Source organism: Equus quagga, chromosome 18 (assembly GCF_021613505.1).
Source record: "Equus quagga isolate Etosha38 chromosome 18, UCLA_HA_Equagga_1.0, whole genome shotgun sequence".
Classification (NCBI taxonomy): Eukaryota; Metazoa; Chordata; class Mammalia; order Perissodactyla; family Equidae; genus Equus; species Equus quagga.
The window spans coordinates 33,215,130-33,235,167 of NC_060284.1; the positions used below are offsets into that span (position 1 = coordinate 33,215,130).

At 38.2% G+C, this 20,038-nt stretch overlaps 1 protein-coding gene across 1 annotated transcript in view; it reads left to right on the forward strand.

The window, feature by feature from the left end:
* Window positions 1-655: 655 nt before the first annotated feature.
* Window positions 656-20,038, forward strand: part of PALMD (palmdelphin) — a 46,404-nt gene continuing 27,021 nt past the window's right edge. The window contains exons 1-2 of the mRNA XM_046645552.1: window positions 656-1,256; window positions 17,084-17,164. Of these exons, the coding sequence (XP_046501508.1) occupies window positions 1,212-1,256; window positions 17,084-17,164 (126 nt within the window). The 5' untranslated portion in view covers window positions 656-1,211. The remainder of the gene's footprint in view (window positions 1,257-17,083; window positions 17,165-20,038) is intronic.

The window sequence follows — 20,038 nt, forward strand, 5'->3', positions numbered from 1 at the left end:
CCATATGTTCAATGTTTGTGTTGTCCTTTTAACCTCTTCAGCTGAACGTTGATATGAAGGTGTTTGAGAGCATCCGAACACGTAATAAAGAGGTAGATGGTAATTAGGGTTTACTACATCAAAATTTAATTAAAGAAGTGGTAGGGGAAATAAAACAGTCAATTGTGAAGCTCCCCAGCCTCTGCTTTGACCTAAGAGTTTCTTTGGGCTTGACTTCCTTTTTCTAAAGGGCGAGAGAACAGCCACACGGCTCCGGACCGCATGAGTTACAGAATGTCTCATCACACTTTCAAAGGCTCACTGCTTTCTCTTGCACAACTAGCGAGGTCAAAACGGGCACCTTGCTGAAAGCCAAGAGTGTCATTTCTGAACAAGGTCCAAGAAAGAGCTGCGTTCCATAGGGATCCGAGACAAGAAATAATAGAGGGTGGTACTTGACGTTGAAACCGTACTGAACACTGCTGGTGGGCCGAGTTCTTTACGGTCACGTTAACACCTTTGGTTTCTCCTTAGCCTAATGATTCCAAAGTTTGAAACAAACTGCTGAAGAGGGAGGGGAAGGGAGCGGGCAGGACAGCCTGATGTAAATTTACCACGATGTCAAGTTCCAAAGTAACTTTAGAATTTTTTGTTATTATGTAAAGCCAACCCAAGGGAGAAAGGCAAGCAAATTATTTGGCCAGGTGAGGCTGTATCTTTGTAAACTCTGGAGGGAATGCAGGTGAACTAACTTTGCGCAAACACACACAGACCCACACATACAGAGAGGGTTGTGTGTGGCTAGAGCAGAGGCTAATTAAACACTCAGCGTGTGGGCTCCCTGTGCCACTCCTGGAAAACAATGAATTGGGTAGGGAACAGTTAATAAGAAAATGTGCCTTGCTAACTGTGCACATTACAACAAAGAGCTGGCAGCTCCTGAAGGAAAAGGGCTTGTGCCGCTGCCGTTCAAACTTGTCAGTCAACTCGTGCCAGGAGCCTCAGCGTCTGCCTCCCCAGCACACCCTCATTACATGTGTCTGTCTGGCCTGATCGTACATCTGCTCAGAGACGCTCCTGCCGAGTGGGGGATTTCTGCTTTTCTCCCCTGGTGCAAAGAGCGGATTTCTCCCTGCTTCTCCTCTGTCACCCCCGCTCCTCTCCCTGCGGAGGCTCCTGCTTTATGGTAGCTTTGGATTGCCTTCCCCGACTGCCTGTCCTTGACCTCTAGAATGGAAGAAGCCGAGCTGGTGAAGGAAAGACTCCAGGCCATCACAGTAAGTCTGCATACAGTTATAACTTGTGGAGGTGGTTGCTTAGAGGAACGGCAGGCAGGCACGTTGCTAGCTGCCCCTGCCGCGGAGCCCCTGTAAGTGGAAAATCACAACTGTCACCCTCATGGACGTGTCTCTGCCGCTCTCTTAACCCTTGTGACCCTCTGTAACTCTCGGGCTCCGGAACCTGAGCGCAGGGCACACGTTCTTGATCTTCTTAAAAACTCTGCCTACATTCCAAAGAGCAATCAGAAGCTTTGAAGGCAGCTTGCTTAACTGTCATTCACTCTCTCGGTTCCTTAAAAATGCAGGTTTTTCTTTAAATTTATGTTTGACAGACGTTAGATCAAAAAACAGATCTCCAACTTGGAAACGTCTGTAGACAATTAATACACCAAAAAGTTAAAATCTTTTCAAAGGGAGGAGGGAGAAAAAGAAATAAAACAAACGACTTGAAACTTTTTGTTTGTAGTGTGGTAGTATGTTTCAGAAAGCCTAACTGAATTAAAATGAATGTCGTTGGACTTAAACTAAGCATTAAACAGGAGAAACGTAGGTAAAAGCACGGATCAGGTTAATTCCAAGATATCAGTTTCCAGCAGAGTCACAAACTGAGTAAGATCCTGATACAGGAATGCAATGCACGCAATGCAATGGATTTAGAAAATATTTTGTTAATACCGGGAAGAAAAAATAGTGCATTTTTTATGTTTGTTCTGGGAAAAAGTCAAAGCAAGAAATGAATTACTTTCCTTAAATGATCCAGCTTTTTTTTTTTAATTTTATAAAGTCCTCTATTTGGCAGTAACTTGGAAATCTGTGGCCCAGTCATTTTTCATTGGCTACAGCTTATGATATAATTTTTTTAAAGAAAAGAAACTTTGCAAATCAGCATCCGAATTTCTCAGCATTTTCTACCACTGACATTAGCTGTCAGGAAGAAATGAGCACTTTTTAAAAACTGACGCTAATTCAGAGTAGGTAGGAGGATATTTTTCTTTGCTCTTCAAATTCGCATAGCGTAAGTAATAATGCTAATCCCAATTTAGGATTTTTAGTAAAGGAGGCAGTCTGAGTTCCTCCCAGAAAGGATTCAAAAAATTGAAATATTTTCTCAGCCAATGGTAAGGAAGGAACCAGAAGTTCACGGATAAGCTTGGCACTTTTTCAAAAGACAATGCATTTGAAATGTCTAACTTCTAATTAGTTCACTTTCCTTTCTTCAAAAATCTTTGATTTGAATTGTTGTTTGTTTTGCTTTGTTCTTCTTTGTTGTTAAACTCAGCCACCGGTTCAGCTGTCCTGTTTTAAGGGACAGGAACTCAACCCTGCTCTGTTGTTTTTGGCGTGGGCCTTTTGCATCACAGCTGTTGTGAAAAGGTTACTTTATCAGACTGTGTGAGTTGTGTGGGCACAAGCTCTGCTTTTCTGATGTGTCTGTCTCCTAATTAACTAAATTAAACCATGTATCCAACAAAATAAACACATAGCCCCTTGTTCCACATTTTCCTTTTTGAATTGGAGCACCCCTTGCTTAAGCCCTCATTACCCCCTTGCACCTTGTAATTCACACCAAAGCAGCACATGCTCTAAAGGTATGACCCCATATGGCTATTCAGGAAGACTAGGAATTTTTACTGAGGGGTCCAAATGCAAATAGAGATGGAAGAGGAGTGAGAATGCCTTACAAGCAGACAGGAGCGTAAGTAGACTCCTGAACATACTGGCATGTGCTTTCGTGGATGATTTAAAAAAGACTCCTTTTTGGATAATTTCATTAGCCTAAACATAGCCCATTAGAAAAAATTAAGCAAATCTCCAAAGTAAGATCACAAAATAGTTCTATCTTGGAAGTAATATATTTGTATAAAGGTCGTAGAGAAAAAATTGGGGCAAGTTTATGGCAACAAATTCCCACTAGCTGGGGCCAGTCTCCAGGCTAAGTCCAGTCACATTTGTCACCACCTCGAGGGAACATGGAGCAGCGGGGTGTCCATGGAAACAACACATCCACTCCTCTCCCTCCTGGACGCCCTGGGAAATGCCACTTTCTCTACCCTTGCCTTACCCAGGAAGCCACCTCAGCTGTGCCCCTTGCCCCTGGGAAAATGAAAACACACAGTATCCAGAGAGTTTGCAGGGATTATTTCCCTTTTGGAAGTACATAAAATCTTCAAAACCTCTGACCTAGACTAAAACCCAGGGACAATCTTCTCATTTAAACTGTTTTCCTCCTATTTCCCTGAACTGAAACAATTTTTCTATACCTCAAGCACAAGACTATTGCCCAATCTACCTGAACGCAGCAACTCTCAGACTTCACTTTGTTAGGAAAAAAAAAAAACTTTTTACACCCTAAGATCTATTTGATTTTTATATTAAAATTTGTTCCTCCAATTCGTGGCTATGAAATGAAGTAATCTTCACTGTTGTATTTATTCCACCTGGTTTCGAGTATCCAAAAAAGTCATTATTTTCATTGCAAAGAATTGAAAAGACAAATGTATATGCCTATAACTTGACAAAATCAAGTGCCAGGCTTCTTGTTCCTCGAAAAGAAAAGATGAAACACAGTAAGTAGACAGAACGTGGCACTTAGGCTCTCGAATTGAAACTAAATGACTGTGATGGTGCCATTCATTTCTCTTATCAGTAAATTGAATTTTAGATTACGCAGAAGTCTTCTCAAAGACCTAAAGAGAATAAGGACAAAATTATGAAAGGACACAGAACTGATTGTTTGAAAGAAAGTACTTCAGTTCGGGTGTACCAAATACGGATTCTATTTGTATACTTACTCATGTTCCTCCTTCATTACTTTATCCATGTGCCAACTCTTCCCGCACTAAATTAGTGATCAAAGTATGTCTTAGCCAAAGAGTTCAGTTTTCAACTAAAACTCGAAAATAGGGCTGCTTCAAACTGATTAAATATTACTTAGATGAAAAAGTTTCTTGTGGCTCTTTTCAGGTTAGTACATATTTTAACAAATAGCCGATTTTTATACCAAAGGAGAGCTATTGAAGTAGACTAGTAATTTGAAATTCCCTTTTAATGTTACTGGAACTGACGATGCCAACGTCTCCAGCATTCTTGGAAAGAGGGAGATACAGGAGTGGCAGAGTTATCCCTGCAGAGTTCCCCTCTGGAAGTGAACATGACCCACACTAGCACAGTGACAAGGCCCAAGTGAATTCCCCCAGAAATAGACAGATCCCGTAGGATTAGTAATATTCCATACACTGTTGACATCCTCCTCTGCAAGGAATGCACTGTCTTATCTCCATTCCAACGGTGATGTTACAAAATACTGTTACTAAATAATATGGGGATACTCGGACTGGAAAACTCCTAGATCTTAAACTGGCTAGAGATCATAGACTTACAAAAATAGTACTGTTGGGCAGATGAGCTCGGAAGAATTCTGAGAACTAGAATCAATTTGCAAAGAACAAACCCAGTGGAGGAAGAAAAGGGGTGATAATAAAGCTGACATTTTTAGTCTCATCAAAGCTTACTTTTCACTGTCAGGAATGTGTGTTATCAACTCATTCTCTCATTTGTTTATTCAGTTAATGGTTACTGAGCACCATAATGCTACTAAGTGCCAAGTCTTATGGATTTAAAGGAAAAGAAATGAAGTAAGGGGAATCAGGAGTGTCAGGAGTAGGGTGGGAGAGGGGTGGGAGAGGGGTGGGAGTGGTCACGAAGGGCCTCATACCAAGGTGACATTTGAACACAGATGTGAAGGAGGTGAGCTCTGTCAGAAGTTAGACAATTGCAATAATCACAAGAACAAACACCTGCCTAGGACTGACTCCATTTGGAAAAGAGCCATATAAAGTCCCGACACTGGAATCTGAGCAACAGAGCCAGATTTGCTGGCCAAAGCTGCTCATGACGCAAAATAATAAGGAGCTCTCACATTTCCCCGGATCCACTCCCTGTTTCTTTCTACTCCCAAGGAATTTTTTTCTAGACTTATAAACATAGAAATTTAGGAGGCAAAAAGTTATTTACATACAACAGAAATCTACCCAATACAGAACCCAATATTAAAACAAGAATATAATCACACGGCGCTGTGGTTATTTTTTTAGCACGTGTTGCCTGTCACTGGACACTCTACCTCAGCTCATTCTCTTTTTGTCAATATCTGGGATCTTCTAACAATTAATAAGACAATTAATGACCTCAAAGTAGGACCTGGTACATAATTTGTGGGGCCCAGTACACAATGAAAATGTGGAGACCCTTGTTCAAAAAATATTCAGAATTTCAAGATGGTAAAGCAGAAGTTTAACAGCATTAAAAGTAAGTGCTGGGCCCTTCTGAGAGTGGTGCCATGTGTGATTTCACAGGTCACGCGCCCAAGAAGCCAGCCCTACTTCCATTTCCCAGGCTGACTGTATGCATTTTTTCTCTATTCATTCTGCCCGTACAAATGCAAGAGCGAAAACAAGAGCAAACCAGCCTGGATCTTGACTAAAGAACTACTTGAATATGTGTTTGGACCATTGTATTATTTATAGTTCTAAGGACTTCTTAAAACAATAATGGCTAAAAGAATGTATAATGCACCATTGTTCCCACATACCTACGGTTAAGACAAAGTTACCGAAGAACTCCCAACTGGTCATGAGCATCCAAAGACATTCACATCACGATGGTACATGGAGATGTAGGAATCTCCTAAGTAAAGAAGTCCTGTGCCAGAATATTCAAACAATAAAGCCTCTGCACAATTTTCCACAGTGCAGTACTGAGATTACATGTTTCTTCCAGAAAGGGAAAGGTTTCTTCAAACAAATGTGCTATGCCACATTTCTTTGCCAAACATAATAGCCCACCCACAAAGGAGACCCACAGGGATGAGGTGTAATAATTTTGATAGCTTCTTAAGGAAACTGCTTTTTGATAACAGGGGAAGGTTTTTCCAGTGTGCTACAGAATGATAATGCCACTTTTTAATCCCTCTGCTGACGAAGATCCCCATGAACTTTCTGAACGTTGCTGGATGGTGAAAAGGAAAAGTTACTTCTTTAGAAAACTGTGATTGAAATAAATGAGAGTGTAAGCACCTGAGTCTGACTCGAATCTAACGGACTGCAGCGTAGCTCAGTGCTAAAGCTGAAACAGGACTCCTACACCCTAATGTTCAGTCTCAACTACCTAGCTTCTCTTAAATCAAATAAGAGCATTTAATTTATTTAAATGGCAGTAGTGTCACTTTGGGAAGAGACTCCCTGAAAATCTACTGCCTCAGGTAGTTTCCTCACCAGGAACCCTGTGGGATGTTTACTTTCCCAAAACACCATAGGGGTAATTTGAGTGAGGTCTGTATCTACGGTTTTTACATAAAACCCCAGTGACTGAGTGAATTCAGTCACACCATTTAAAACATAAATCCAGGTTATTCTCTCAAGCTCTGAATGGAAACTGAAACTGGCTTCTGTCCTAAGCACCAAGTTTTCAATGTGTAACTGCATCTATGATTGACATAGGGTGATGCTGCATTTCAAATGAGCCACAAGAACTATTCAAGATCAATCCATGCTAACGAATCTAGAACATAAAGCACATCTCTTAAGCAAAGGAATTCTGAGATTAATAACAGCACCTATTCTTTCCTAGCATTTTGGCTTTAAAGAAATAAAAATAAAACTTTCACATCCATATCTCATTTGTCCAAACAGCCCTATGAGCATTTGCAAAAGGTGATGTTACCATCTTCATTTTATAGGTGGAAAACCCAAGATAAAGAACAGTTAAGGGATTAGTTAAACAGTAGGACATTGAATCCATTCTTCTGCTTGTCAGATTCTCTGACCACGACATGCAATAAATTCTAATAAACATCAAAACCACAAACCTCACCCTCAATCAGAACTTCCTCTGTTGTCCACTCTTATGAATATTTTGAAGCGGAGCAGAACCTATGAAAGTTTTGCTTCACTTAACTGCATTTTCTAACCCAAACCAGACCTTCACCTCTCCACTTCCCCAGTCTGCCAGGAGTAGAAGTGGGAAAGGAAAGAATGCGATGCCATTTCAGAAGCATTTGTTATTGCTTTAACAGGGTTGGGACAGAATCATTTTCAGAGCATCCCATATTCTAAGCATTTGTTACCTTCTCCCCACCCCACCTTCATTTCACAGTTTCTTTCCTCAAGCCAGGATTTCTTAAGGCAAAAAAATTGTTGCGTCTCTCTCAGCTCCCAACACTGAGCTCAACACTAGCTAGAGCACAAAAAAAAATCGCCAATGAGTGAACGAATGAATGAAGGAGTACCATCAAACTGAAAAGGGTGAGACAGCTAATGATTGTCTGGCCTGCTAACAGATTTTTGTTTTCTTTTCACTGAAGACACAGCCAAGTTTACCATCACCCTTGATTATTCAAAAGCTGGTTTTCTGTTTGTTGTTTATCCTTGTTTTGTTTTGTCACTATTCATTGGAATAAGCAAGAAAGTATAGACAAAGGAACACAAAAGCAGAACACAAACTGGAATCTAGGTGGAGATCTGTTACAATCTGTTGTAATACTGGGAGAGAAGACTAAAGCTACTGAGGAAAATGAGGTTTAGAAAACTTGTGCTTTTTAATTCACCCCACAAGTATTAGTGATAACCACATCCAATTCCTGTGGCTGACTTAAGAACCAAGTTATTTCAAAGCTACATGCAGAAATAATCATAAAACCAGTAGAAAGTTGGATATCTCTTTGTCCGCATTCCCGTCCTCTTTATACCATATGCTCACCCAGCCTCTCCTAGAACACTTCCACTATCAGGTGGACCCAGTCCTCCCAAACACCCTATTCCATTTCAGGGCAGCTCTCTGTGTTAAGAGTTCTGACAAAATGCACGAGAATCTGATTTCCTTCAACTTCTACCCAATTATCATGAGTCTAGCCATTGAAGCTATACAGCTCCTTTTCTTAATTTCAGTGATTCCTCATACCACAGGCTCATTCTAGACACTCTTCAAAATGTCAGTGTTACTCTTAAAATTTGTTGCGAAGAGTTGAACAGAACACTCTGACGAGCACAGAGCCCCTTGGTGCTTAACATCACTTGTTTGGGGAATTGTATTTCTACTGATATATTTGGGAAGCAACAAGCTGTGGTATTAAAAGTGTCACCTTTGGAGTTATAGAAAATTAGGTTCAACGTCAATTCCAATGCTGGACCAACCATATGACTCGGGAAATTTAATAAACTCACCAGCCTCGGCTTCAGTGTCTCTAAAATTAAGAATCAGAGTTAACTTGAGAGTGCCTAATCAGATGCACAATGAATATATGAAAGTCAATAGCTTTCTGAAAAGCAATAATTATTCAGGTAGTGTAATATAAAAATATCACATTCCTAATAGCTACAAAATTTTAAAAAGAGCTCTTAAAACCCAAGAATAATCCTACTTAGGAAATGTGCAGGATTTGTATGAAGAAACTTTTATACTTTGATACCCACTAAGGAAATGTACAGGATTTATATAATGAAACTTTACTAAGCAATATAATATATGGGTCTGGAAAAGCACACCATTCCATAACAAGAAGTCTGAATACAAAAAAAGCTGCCATATACTTCCAAATTTATACGTTTAATGCAATTCCAATCAAAATCTCTAAGGAGGCATTTTAGTCACCACTGGTGGCAGCATGGAATTGATAAAATAGTACAGCTTGGCAAGTGGTAAAAGAAAACTCAAAAACTTTTTTCCTTTGACCCAGAATTTCATTAACAAGGAACTTATACTAAAGAAGCATAAGAGATGCACACGAAGATGGATTCCTAAGATGTTCATAATACAACAAAGCCATTTCTTATAATACAAACGTGGAAGCAAACTCAGTGTCCAAAAATAGGGATGAGCTGAATATATATATTGCATATGTATATATATATATATGTATACATATATATATGAAATAATATGCAGCCATTAAAAATAATTTAGAAGACTATTTAGTGACATGGTATATCATCATGTTCATGATATTTTAAAAGAAATGTCAGATTACCAAACATGTAAAAAGCAATTCCAGTTTTACATAAACTACAATACATCATGCAGATACAAATCATTTATAAAAATATTGATCTCTGATTATCTCTGGATAATGATAATTACTCTTAGGAGGAACTTGTTAAATTCCATCAGGGTGTGCGGTTTTTGTTTGTTTGGTTGGTTGGTTGATTGGTTTTTTTGAATTAGTGGGAGTGAGGAGGGCTAAGGAACTGATTGGATTTTCAATTGTGTTTTTATTGGAATTTAACAAAATGATCCAAAGTCCAACAGGAAAAATAAACTACTGCTACTAATCCAAACATTTTAGATAAGAGCGATAAAGGAAAACTTGCCCAATCTAGTATTAATTTACCTCATTGGCACATAATCTAAACTCTGTTGTATTAGTACTAAAGTCAATAATTAAAGAAACTATACTATACCAGGAGCCAGACCTTAATGTACTTAAAGAATTAGCAAATGCTGAAAGTTAGTAAATGACCAAGTTAGTAAATGAAAGGAAAAGTAAATCAATAGGAAAAAATTCTTCGATAAACTTCAGATTAGTTAAAAATTTGGAAAAAATATTAGATCCTCAGCATTTACCGTAACTCAAAAAATCTTCAACTAGATTAAAGAGTTTTTTTTAATCTTTAGAAAATACTGTGCAATTACCCTATCTCATATGAAAAATGTATTAAAAGCATCAAAGCAATGGAAAAAAAATAAACTTTCAGTGCTTCTAAAAACACCATAAATAAAATTTAAAAGCAAATAAGAAAAATTTATTTACAGCTAATATGGCAAACAAAAGATTACTATCCCTAATTGAAAGAGCTCTTACAAATCACTAAGTAAATAATTAATAAGCTTTACAGAAAAATGAGTAGATATCACAAACAGGTGATTTAAAAAAATAATTAATATAAATAGCTAAAAAAATGATGAATAATTTGACCACACTAATCTCAGAAATCTCATTAAGACATCAAAATGAGATACTAGTTTGCCCTATCAAATTACTAAAAGATCTTTAACTTGTAATCTTCATAATTAGTAAGGACGAGACGATGGATACTGTTTGTGGAAACATGCTACAACTGCTTTTCGCTGAGGTCTTTTTAGCGATCTGTAGCAAGTATCTTTAAAACCTTCCTTGACTAGGTGACTAAGATCTAGGGACTCATCCTGAGGAAATAATCAGGGAAAAGTGGTCAAAAATTTATGTACGAGAAACTTCATCACACAACTACTTATAATAGCAAAAGCTTTCAAACAACCTAAAAGGCAGAAAAAGGGAGACTGATTAAGCAAATTACAATATTCTGAATAAAATTTAATATTTTTACTAATAAAATTGAATTATATGAGAAATGTTCATGACACAATATTAAATGTAAAAGGTAGAACACAATATCTGTGTATAGGCCTTTTTGTGTGGTTTGCCCATGTGTGTTTGTGTAAGCGTGCATATATGTGGCTTGGATGTATTAAAAAAAGATTAAAAGAAAATGTTGACAGTAGTTATTTCTTAAGACGTGAGTGCACAGGGGATTTTTATATTCTTCTTTAAAGTTGTCTGGATTTTTCACATGTTTTACAATTAACATATTATAAAGTTTCATTTATTAATAATGAAATTAATCATTAATTTGAGTCCATCGTTCCTAACAGACAAAATGTTCTGAAATCTTGATTTGGTCATTTTTTATTTCAATCACTAAAGTTACCTGGCTAATCATTAAAGTTACCTGGAGCAGTTTTTAACAATAAATCTTCCAGCCCACCCCCACTTCACCTTTGAAATTCTGATTCAGAAAGTTACCTCGATATCTTTATGTTTGTTTGTTTCTTGGATTTAGTTTTAGATTTTTTTATCTCTTCTTACAGGGCATTGGTTTAAAAGGATTTTGGTTTAAAAATCACTTTCAAATAAATATTCCTGTCTATTCACATTTACACCAATTACCAAAAGAATAAAGTAAACTTTGTCAAGTCATGGTGAAGCCAAGATTGACTGAATTCCCGTGATCTAGATGTCACCATTCCTCTTCTTCTTCACCTACTGAATGGGGATTAGAGTAGTCCCTACTTTATAGAAATTTGGGGAAGATTAAATAAATTGATACATTTAAGTAGTTCCTGACACATAAAAATTTCCCAATAAATATTAGCTATTGTTATGACCATCATAATCTTCATCTGCAGATCTTAAAAGATTAAGCAAAAGAAATAAAATCAATTTTAAATGCTTTGTCTTTAATAATTGAATACTATCTCTCAGACTTTTTTATGTCTAAATACAACACTGTTTAGGGGCTGGCCTGGTGGCATGGTGGTTAAGTTCATGTGCTTTGCTTCAGCGGCCTGAGGTTCGCAGGTTCAGATCCCAGGCTCGGACATACACACCGCTCATCAAGCCATGTTGTGATGGCATTCCACATACAAAGTAGAGGAAGACGCACATATGTTAGCTCAGGGACAGTCTTCCTCACCAAAAAAAAAAAAAAGAAAAAAAGTTTAATAATTCCTTCTACAACTTTGCCAGGGATTAACCAATAAATTCACCAATTTTAAATATTCACAATTCACCTTTTTCCCTCTTCGAAAACTTGGGGCATTTGCCACTTTTGGTCTTCCGATAACTCTTCATTTCACCCAACATTCCAAGATTACTTGACAATATATTTCTGTCGTGTATTTAAATTTTTCCACTCCCTGAAATGAAACCTATCAGAGTCTGAGCTGCTCTGTCTTTGGTGCTCTATTTCCCCCTGGACTTTAATTTCCCTTTAAGCATATTTATTCTACCATTTCCAGGATCAAGATTATTCTCCTTAATCAAAAATACGAAGGCAAAATAGGAATGGCATAGTCCTAGTTTCTCTCCATCATGTTAATAGTACACTATGTATCTCAGCAGTAGTCTGAGTATCACCTTTAGCTTTTTGCTGTCAACGTAACTTAAATATATATGTTTATTGAGACACGTGCTTTTTGTGCCCTCGGTGTTTTTCACATGCTTCACGTCTTCACGTCACCCTGGAGTTTTACCTTATTTACACTTTACGAATGGGTACCACTTGCTTATCTTCATTCTCAGTTTCACGAGCTCGTTGGGGAGCTCCCCGTGACATTAAACTATTTGGATCAGTTTTGTTTATAGCAGTTCTCTTTCCTCCTTACCTGACACCATTTGTAATTGTGTAGCCATGTTTCCACTTGTAAACTGCCCATACTGCATGATCTATCTTCCCTCTTGAAAAGTTTGCCCCCTTTTTCAAGAATCTTTTTTTTAAGAACTGTTTTTCAAGAATGTTTAAAATGTGCCTTCATTGAAACCTGGTAAACCTCTAACTACGCTCAGGAGTCTTTTCTAGGAATCCCGGTTTAGCACATCCTTTTCTTTCAAGGTTACCATTATTTGCACATCACCAGGAATTTCTGCGTTGTTGGTATTATTTAAATTCAAATAAGCAGCTTCTATTATTGTTCTTTTGAGACTTTAAACAATGAAAATGTCAACAAAGCTCGTCATGAAGTTATAAGATACTCGACTTCTGACAGAATGAGTCTGAAACCTTTTGACTAATTAAATTGGCCCAGTTCACCAAGTTCTATTACAAATATCTGATTGACCCCAAAATAAACTTCCATATAGATTCTCTTCCTCCTATACCCCTTGAATGTGGGTGCTTCATGAAAGATTTGTCCTTAGCTCTCTTTTTCTTTTCATAACAAAGTCTCCTGTCGTGCTCTGACGTAGACTCCTGGCCTCAGCTCTCCCTTCCAAAATGCCACATCTTTATTTCTAGCTCTGCCTCCTCTTCCGGTCTCTCTCCGTCCAACATTTCAACTGCCCACCAGATAACTCCACCTGGTTGTCCCAAAGACACCTCAAACTTGATGTGAATCCCACATCTTCCTTCTCAAACTCTTTCTTCCCTCTCCTGAATTTCCAATTTCTATTAGTGATTCTGCTCTCCTGTCAGTTTCCTAGGCATAACAGCCTGTACTCCCATTTGACCTCTTCCTCTCCTGCATCCAGATGTCATCTGTTGCCGAGTCCTGCCAGTTTTAACTCCTTGATATCCCTGACATCCACAGCCTCAGCTACCTCTTGTTCGAGCTCTCATGGCCTTATGTACGAACTGTAGCCTAACTGACTACCCCTTCGAGTTCTTCTCCTTCAATATCTACTGCACAATGAAGTTAGATTAAACTTCTAAAAACATGGTTTTAACTCTATCATTTCTATCCCTCTGAAAACCTTTCATTGCTGCCTATTTCAATACATAATTCCAAACCTCTTGTCCTACCATTCAATCTTCCCCATTGAGGATTTCTCCTCATCCTGTTATTCTTATTTTATTTACCACTATTCCCTGTTTGGCAACTTAGATTCCAGACTTGCTCTTCCAAATAGTGTCCCAATGTTCTACTTCCAGGTCTTTGCTCACACTGAGCCCTTGACTTGGCCTTTCTCCCCACATCCCAGCTCCCCAGCAAGTGCCCCACATACTCTACTCAGATGCTGCTTCAAAGCCTCTCCCAACCACATCAGCTAGAAGCAGCCCGTCCCCATCTCCCTTCAACTCCCCTTGTACCTTTCTTATACCTTAGTAATGGCATTTCTCACTTTATTTCTTAGACTATAGTTACTTGTACAAGTGATTTTCTTTCTTTATGAGAATGTAAGTTCCTTGGTAAAAGTATCTACTTCTGAATAATTTTTAAATGTTGCACAACTTCTAACGTCACCTTGAACATAGCATTTGTACTTAAGTATCTAAGTATTGGATAAATTCATCATTAAATAACTCAGGATCAATCCTGCCTTCTTCACAGATTCAGGCATTTTAGAATATTAGTTGACTGTTAACCAATAATATCTCTAAAATACGCACACAATAAAAAGTATTGTGTTTACTTTTATTATGTATGTAATTGCAGTAATAACATTGAATCATGGATGGTTACAATAGCTTTATAGTTGCACAAAGTAAATAAATTAATTTTCAAAATAATTATGAGGCAGCCTTTTACAGAATTGGAATTTGTGGGTGTCAGCTGCTAAAATATTCTAAGTCAGACAGCTAAAAGTCTAGGCAATTATTCATTGAGCAAAAAGTCTTCATTGGTTGAACATTGAAAAAGTAAACAGCAACTTAAGTTATTCATAATGGTTAACATTAATAACTCTCTGATGTTCCAGGTTACAACAGGTGTCTATAGAGATGCTCAAACTTCTAGGGAAATTTTGGGAAGCAGATGGCTTTCATGTCTATTTGTTCCATATAATTCAGGAAGGAATTATCTGGCTATGATAACTTTTGGTACACTAGCAATAGAGCCATATATACAACCTAAGATTGACTTGTAGTTTATTCCACCATAATAAAACTAAATTGTTGCCGTATTATTTTTCAGTAATGCTTATAGATCCCTATGAAATTCGGCAAAAGGATAATAACTTGCTGTTGATGGGTATCTTGTGAGGAAAAAGTGCTCCTATCATAAAATAGGATCAAGCCTGTAACATTATAAAATTACCTTCTTAACTACCTACACTGATATGAGAGAGGCATCACATTACCGCTGAGAGACAAAACATTGGTACAGTATTCCTTAGCAACCCTTCTGTAAGCCTCGTGTTGCCAAAACACTTCAGATGCCCTGCCTCTACCCACAGCTTTCATTACCTTATTACTAACCCCAAGGTGAAACCAGCCCAAACTGACTATCCACAGGGTGGGGAAGCATTGCTGGGTTCAGCAGTCACTGTCACACACACACATAACGTGCTCTTCCCTCTGGGTTATCCGTGGAGAGAGGTGGATGGCTACACACCAGCATGCAGTGAACTAAAAATGTGCTCCCTTCCCTTGAGAGGTCCCACTCCTGTTGCTGGCTATGCTGGTGCTGCCTCCAGGCCACAGGGCTTCATAATGGAGAGGACAATGAGGGAAGTGGTGAGAAGCTGGACTCATTTTCCACTCAGGGAAATGGTGTAGTGAAGTGGCTAAGAGTGTGGAGGCTGAACTCAAATTCCCTGGGTTCAAATCCTGGTTCTGCCACTTATTAGTTGTGAGAGCTTAGATTAGTTAATCTCCCTAAGCTTGCATTTCCTTTTCTGTAATATAAAAACTATTACAATATCTCTTTGTTATTATGACTGTTAAGTGAAATAGTGCCTGTAAAATGCTTATCAAAATGTTGGGCACAATACACTTAAAATATTACTAATATTTGCTCAACGACAGCCTCTAGAAATAGTGGAGAATTGACTCCCAGATTTTCAGAGTCTTTGTTCCTAATGACCAGATTTCATCCACAGAAATGTTTCTGAAGATCCACGCTTTTGCCTGGCTGCTTTTTTCAAAAGGCTGCTTATGAAATTTAAGAAGTAGTGCTGATGAAGTCATATAATCTTCTTACACACAGAGAAGCACGACATAAAGTTGGAGCGCAACGTGTTGTTTTCTTCAGCAAATGTACCTGAACTTACACATCATAAAAGAGTTTTTATCTTCAAAGGAGTCACAGCAGGAAGCCGTGTACTTACTTCAGTAATGCTGCCAAGTGTTTCTGGAACTCTCCCTTCTAAATTACCTTCTGAGCCTGCTTCACATTCTTTTAGATGTCTTCATTGGCAACAAATTTTTATCCTTTGGGAGTCTTCAATTTTGAAGGCAGATCTAAAAATAATTCTTACAAATAAGGTGGAAGATAATGTCACCTCTGGTCAAAAATAAGGAAATAAGGATCTTTTTGCATCGCTTGTAAAACGTCTCGAGCAATTCCAGAGAAAGAATCTCAAAAACATTTCAGGCCAATGGAAACATTATCAGAATTTGTATGTTGCTTTCTGTGAAATTAACAGGTTATGTGTTTATTTACTTGATTTTCTTTAACAAATACTTATAAAGCACTATGTGCAAGCACTATTCTAGGAACTTTTACATATATTAGCTCATTTAATGCTCATATCTGATGAGGTAGATACTCTGATTATCCCCATTTTACAGATGAGGTCATTGAGGCACAGAGAAGTTAAGGATTTTGTCCAAGGACACAGAGCTAGTAAATGGCAGAACCAGAAGTCAAACCCAGGCTGCCTATTGAAGTACATATGCTGTATTTTCTAAAACGTACAACCTCTGTGTATTAATAGTTATGCTTTCTGGGTTTTCTAAGGTAATGCAATTTAAACTTCGTGAAGATACTACAAAACTCCATGAATATTTTTTTAACCTCAGCTAAAGGCCCTCATAGTGTTAACGTGTATTATCTGATCCCTTTGCCCTGTCTTCCCATAGCAAGGTTCACAGGGGGAAACAGTCTCACTTTCTAGCTTCCTCGCTTTCTAACGTTACATAGGCTGTCCTGTTTTCCTGCATTAGCAGACCTTTTATCCAGCAGTTTCTTCAGCCCTGTGCCAGGAACAGCCTCTCTTCTCACAATGTTGCCTCATGCCTATTTCAAAACTCCCTCCTTAAAATTCACTTTTTACATTGCATCACTCAGTAGCTCGATCTCGCTAGACTAATGGGGAAGATAGAAAGGGGAGAGCGGAAGGAAAAACATTAAAATATTTTTAAGTCCTCTTTGAAAGAGAACCTTGTATCGTTTTCCATCAGCAAAATGCTTTGAATATCTCACTTTGCTCTCCTTTGCTTTGAAATATGAGTTTCCAAAGCATCTTCATACCAACGCCAAGGGCATACTGCTGGCCGGTTATTTGATAACAACCCCAAGGAAACATATTTAAGCAAAATGAAAAAATAGATTATTCTGGAACTTTTTTATTTCAGGATAAAAGAAAAGTACAGGAAGAAATCTCACAGAAGCGTCTGAAAATAGAGGAAGAAAAACTAAAACATCAGCATTTGAAGGTAATGTATGACTTTCATTTCAATGATTTTGTATTCAGATATTCTAATGGCACTCAAATTCAATAGTGAAGAAGCTTTAGGAGGGAAAAAATTCCATCATAGCGTTACTAACACCCTAATAACCATAGAGGAGGCCAACAAGCTAGTAATATTTGCATATGAGATTAATGCCTTCTGGCAAACACGTGGAAAGTTGAAAACATGGTTTTATTGCTTTTACCCTTTATTACTGAATTTCCTCATTTTCTTGGGTAACATTGAGAATTCAGCCTTGATAATTTGGCCCTGAACACAGTATTGCTTAACATCCCTAGGGAGCAGATCCAGCTAGGAAGTCTCTTTTGAAATTGATGAAAGACCAGCCTTTCCCTTGGGGGTGCAGAACAGACGCTGTCTGGCCTGGTCAAGGATGTTCATATTTAAAAGCTCGGGGCAATGGATCCAATGTTGTTTGAGTATGGCTCGGGCTTTTGTTTTATTTTGTTTTGACAGAAAATGAGATCATAACCAAAAATAAACCTCCATTTTCAAAATCAGACTTTACATCTTTCGTGGGTGCGGTCATTTTGTAATTAAAGCACATTGAGTTTCAACATTTTATTCTGTAGCTTAGTCACAGGATGCAACCAAATGACAAACAGGAGCTCCTTGTGAACAGGCCCAAGCAGGAAACTACTTACCTGGCAGGGCTGCTATCAATAGATGTAATGAATCCCTCAAGGAAACAATTGTGGGGTCTACAAACTTAAGTTAAACTTGCCAAATTCAGCTAAATCCATCTTTTTGATGAATCAAGTATCCACCTCCGAAGAGAAACATAATTTAAGATTTCAATCAACCTCAGTTCTCTGGTTTTGTTTGTTTCTTTGCTCCTATACAAATTGACATTTCTGATGTTTGATGGATCATTTCAAAGCATAGCCAGCCTGCTACCCCTACAATATGTCACACTGAATTTACGTGAGTAGTAGACATAGCCAAGAGATGCAATGTGTCCTCCCAGAAAATGAATGAAATAAAAACAAATTTTAGCAAGTTGTTTCAGTGCAACTCAAATGAAGTCAAAAGTCAAATCTACAACAATTTTTGAGATAGGCCATTACTAGCTCCAAAATCAGTGCTTGTGTGCCCTCTCTCTCTGTCAATCTCTCTCTTTCTCACATACACACACACAATTTACACACAGTTTGGGTCTCCCAGTGAACTAACTACTGCTTCTGAGTAAACTGATAGCTCTCTAGCATTCAGCAATTACTATCCTTGTAGAATGAGTAGCCAAACAATAATAGAACTCACAGCAGAAGAAAAGATTTTAATATCCCCTCAGGTTTTAATATTCCTCATTCTAGGATCTAAGTTTCACATAGGAAAACTCTGACACACTGAAAGGTCCACTTCTAAGGTGGCACCTCATTTGAGTACTTGCCAAAAATAGTCCAAAAAGCAATAGTGTGTGATAATCCCTATAGGTTTGCTTTCTAGAACCCAGGAGACCTCTTCTAATCTAATCCAATCAAAACATTTATCATGCTTTGGACTGCTGTACACACTTGTGCGGATTGTGCACTGCACAAAGATACCTGAGAGAGAGGTGCTGAAATCCTGCCCCCACTCCCTTGGAACCGTGCAGCCTGGCACAGAGCTGCTTTGCTTGGAGGATGAAGTTTCTTTTTCTCTGGCACAAAGGTGCGGTCTGCCTTCCCCAGCTGTGCACTGACCCAAAGGGCTGGGAGTAGGGACTAATTTGCATATTAATACCATAGAAACTAGCAGCGGCCCTGCAGGGTTGTAGACCTACCTGCAACCTAGTGGGAAATTCAAGTTTCAATAAATAACTATGACAAGTCAAGTGATGATCTTTTTAATATTTAAATATGAGCATAAGCCGTTCTTTAATCTGGGGTGGTCAAAAAAGTTTCTGTTAAAGGTGTGGGATTTAAACTGAGTCTTAACCGATAAGTAGAATTTATATAGGTGTCCATAGGGCCTTTCAGTCAATAAACATTTATTAAGCACCTATTATGTGCAAGGTACTAAGCTGGATACTAAGAAAATACAATAAAATTTGGTCTGTGCTGTTAAAATGGTAACTGACATATAAATTTAAGACCTTTATACTGTGATGCACACTGTATACGAGGCTTAAGTTGCAAAGAGAACAGAAGAAAGAGTGGCAGTTTCAGTAAAGTACATTCTTTCAAGCTTTGCAGAAAATGGTTGGCTATAATGAACAGCAACGAGGCATCATTGCAAAACAGGGTTCAAAAATGTGTAGAAGTATTTTAAAAATCGATTCCAAAATACATTCACCAAGTCAAGAAAGCTCCGTTGGCCTCTACAGATGCCAGTCTTTCTTTTATTTCTTCTTCATTCCTTTGTCCCCATCCCAGTGACTCTCCTCACCACTTTTCTGATTGAAACTATTTCATGACACTTCAACCACCCACTTTTAAACAACACAAATGTAAACATTTATAAAGTTCTCCTCCTGTATCAGTAGCGTACATGTCAAAATAGTTGCAGTAACTCACTGATATTCTTTAGCTCCAGAACCTGACAATGGGTGATGTGCTGGAAAGCGGGTTTCGCTGGGACCTTATTAGTGTTCTAACATTCAAACACTTCTGATATTTGTGTACTTGGATCTTCTGGCCTAGTATCATGATCACAGTCTGATGCCACCAAGAAACACAAAACACACTACATCTAGAAAACTTTTCTTTTCTGGAAGTCCATTTAACTCATGGTATGAAAAACTAATTTATTCCTAAAGTCTTCTCTAACTGCCACGTGGAACGCAGAAGTGCTTCAAGGTAACCTTTCCCTAAAAAATGGCCAAAAGATCTATTACCCACATGTCATTTATATTTTCAT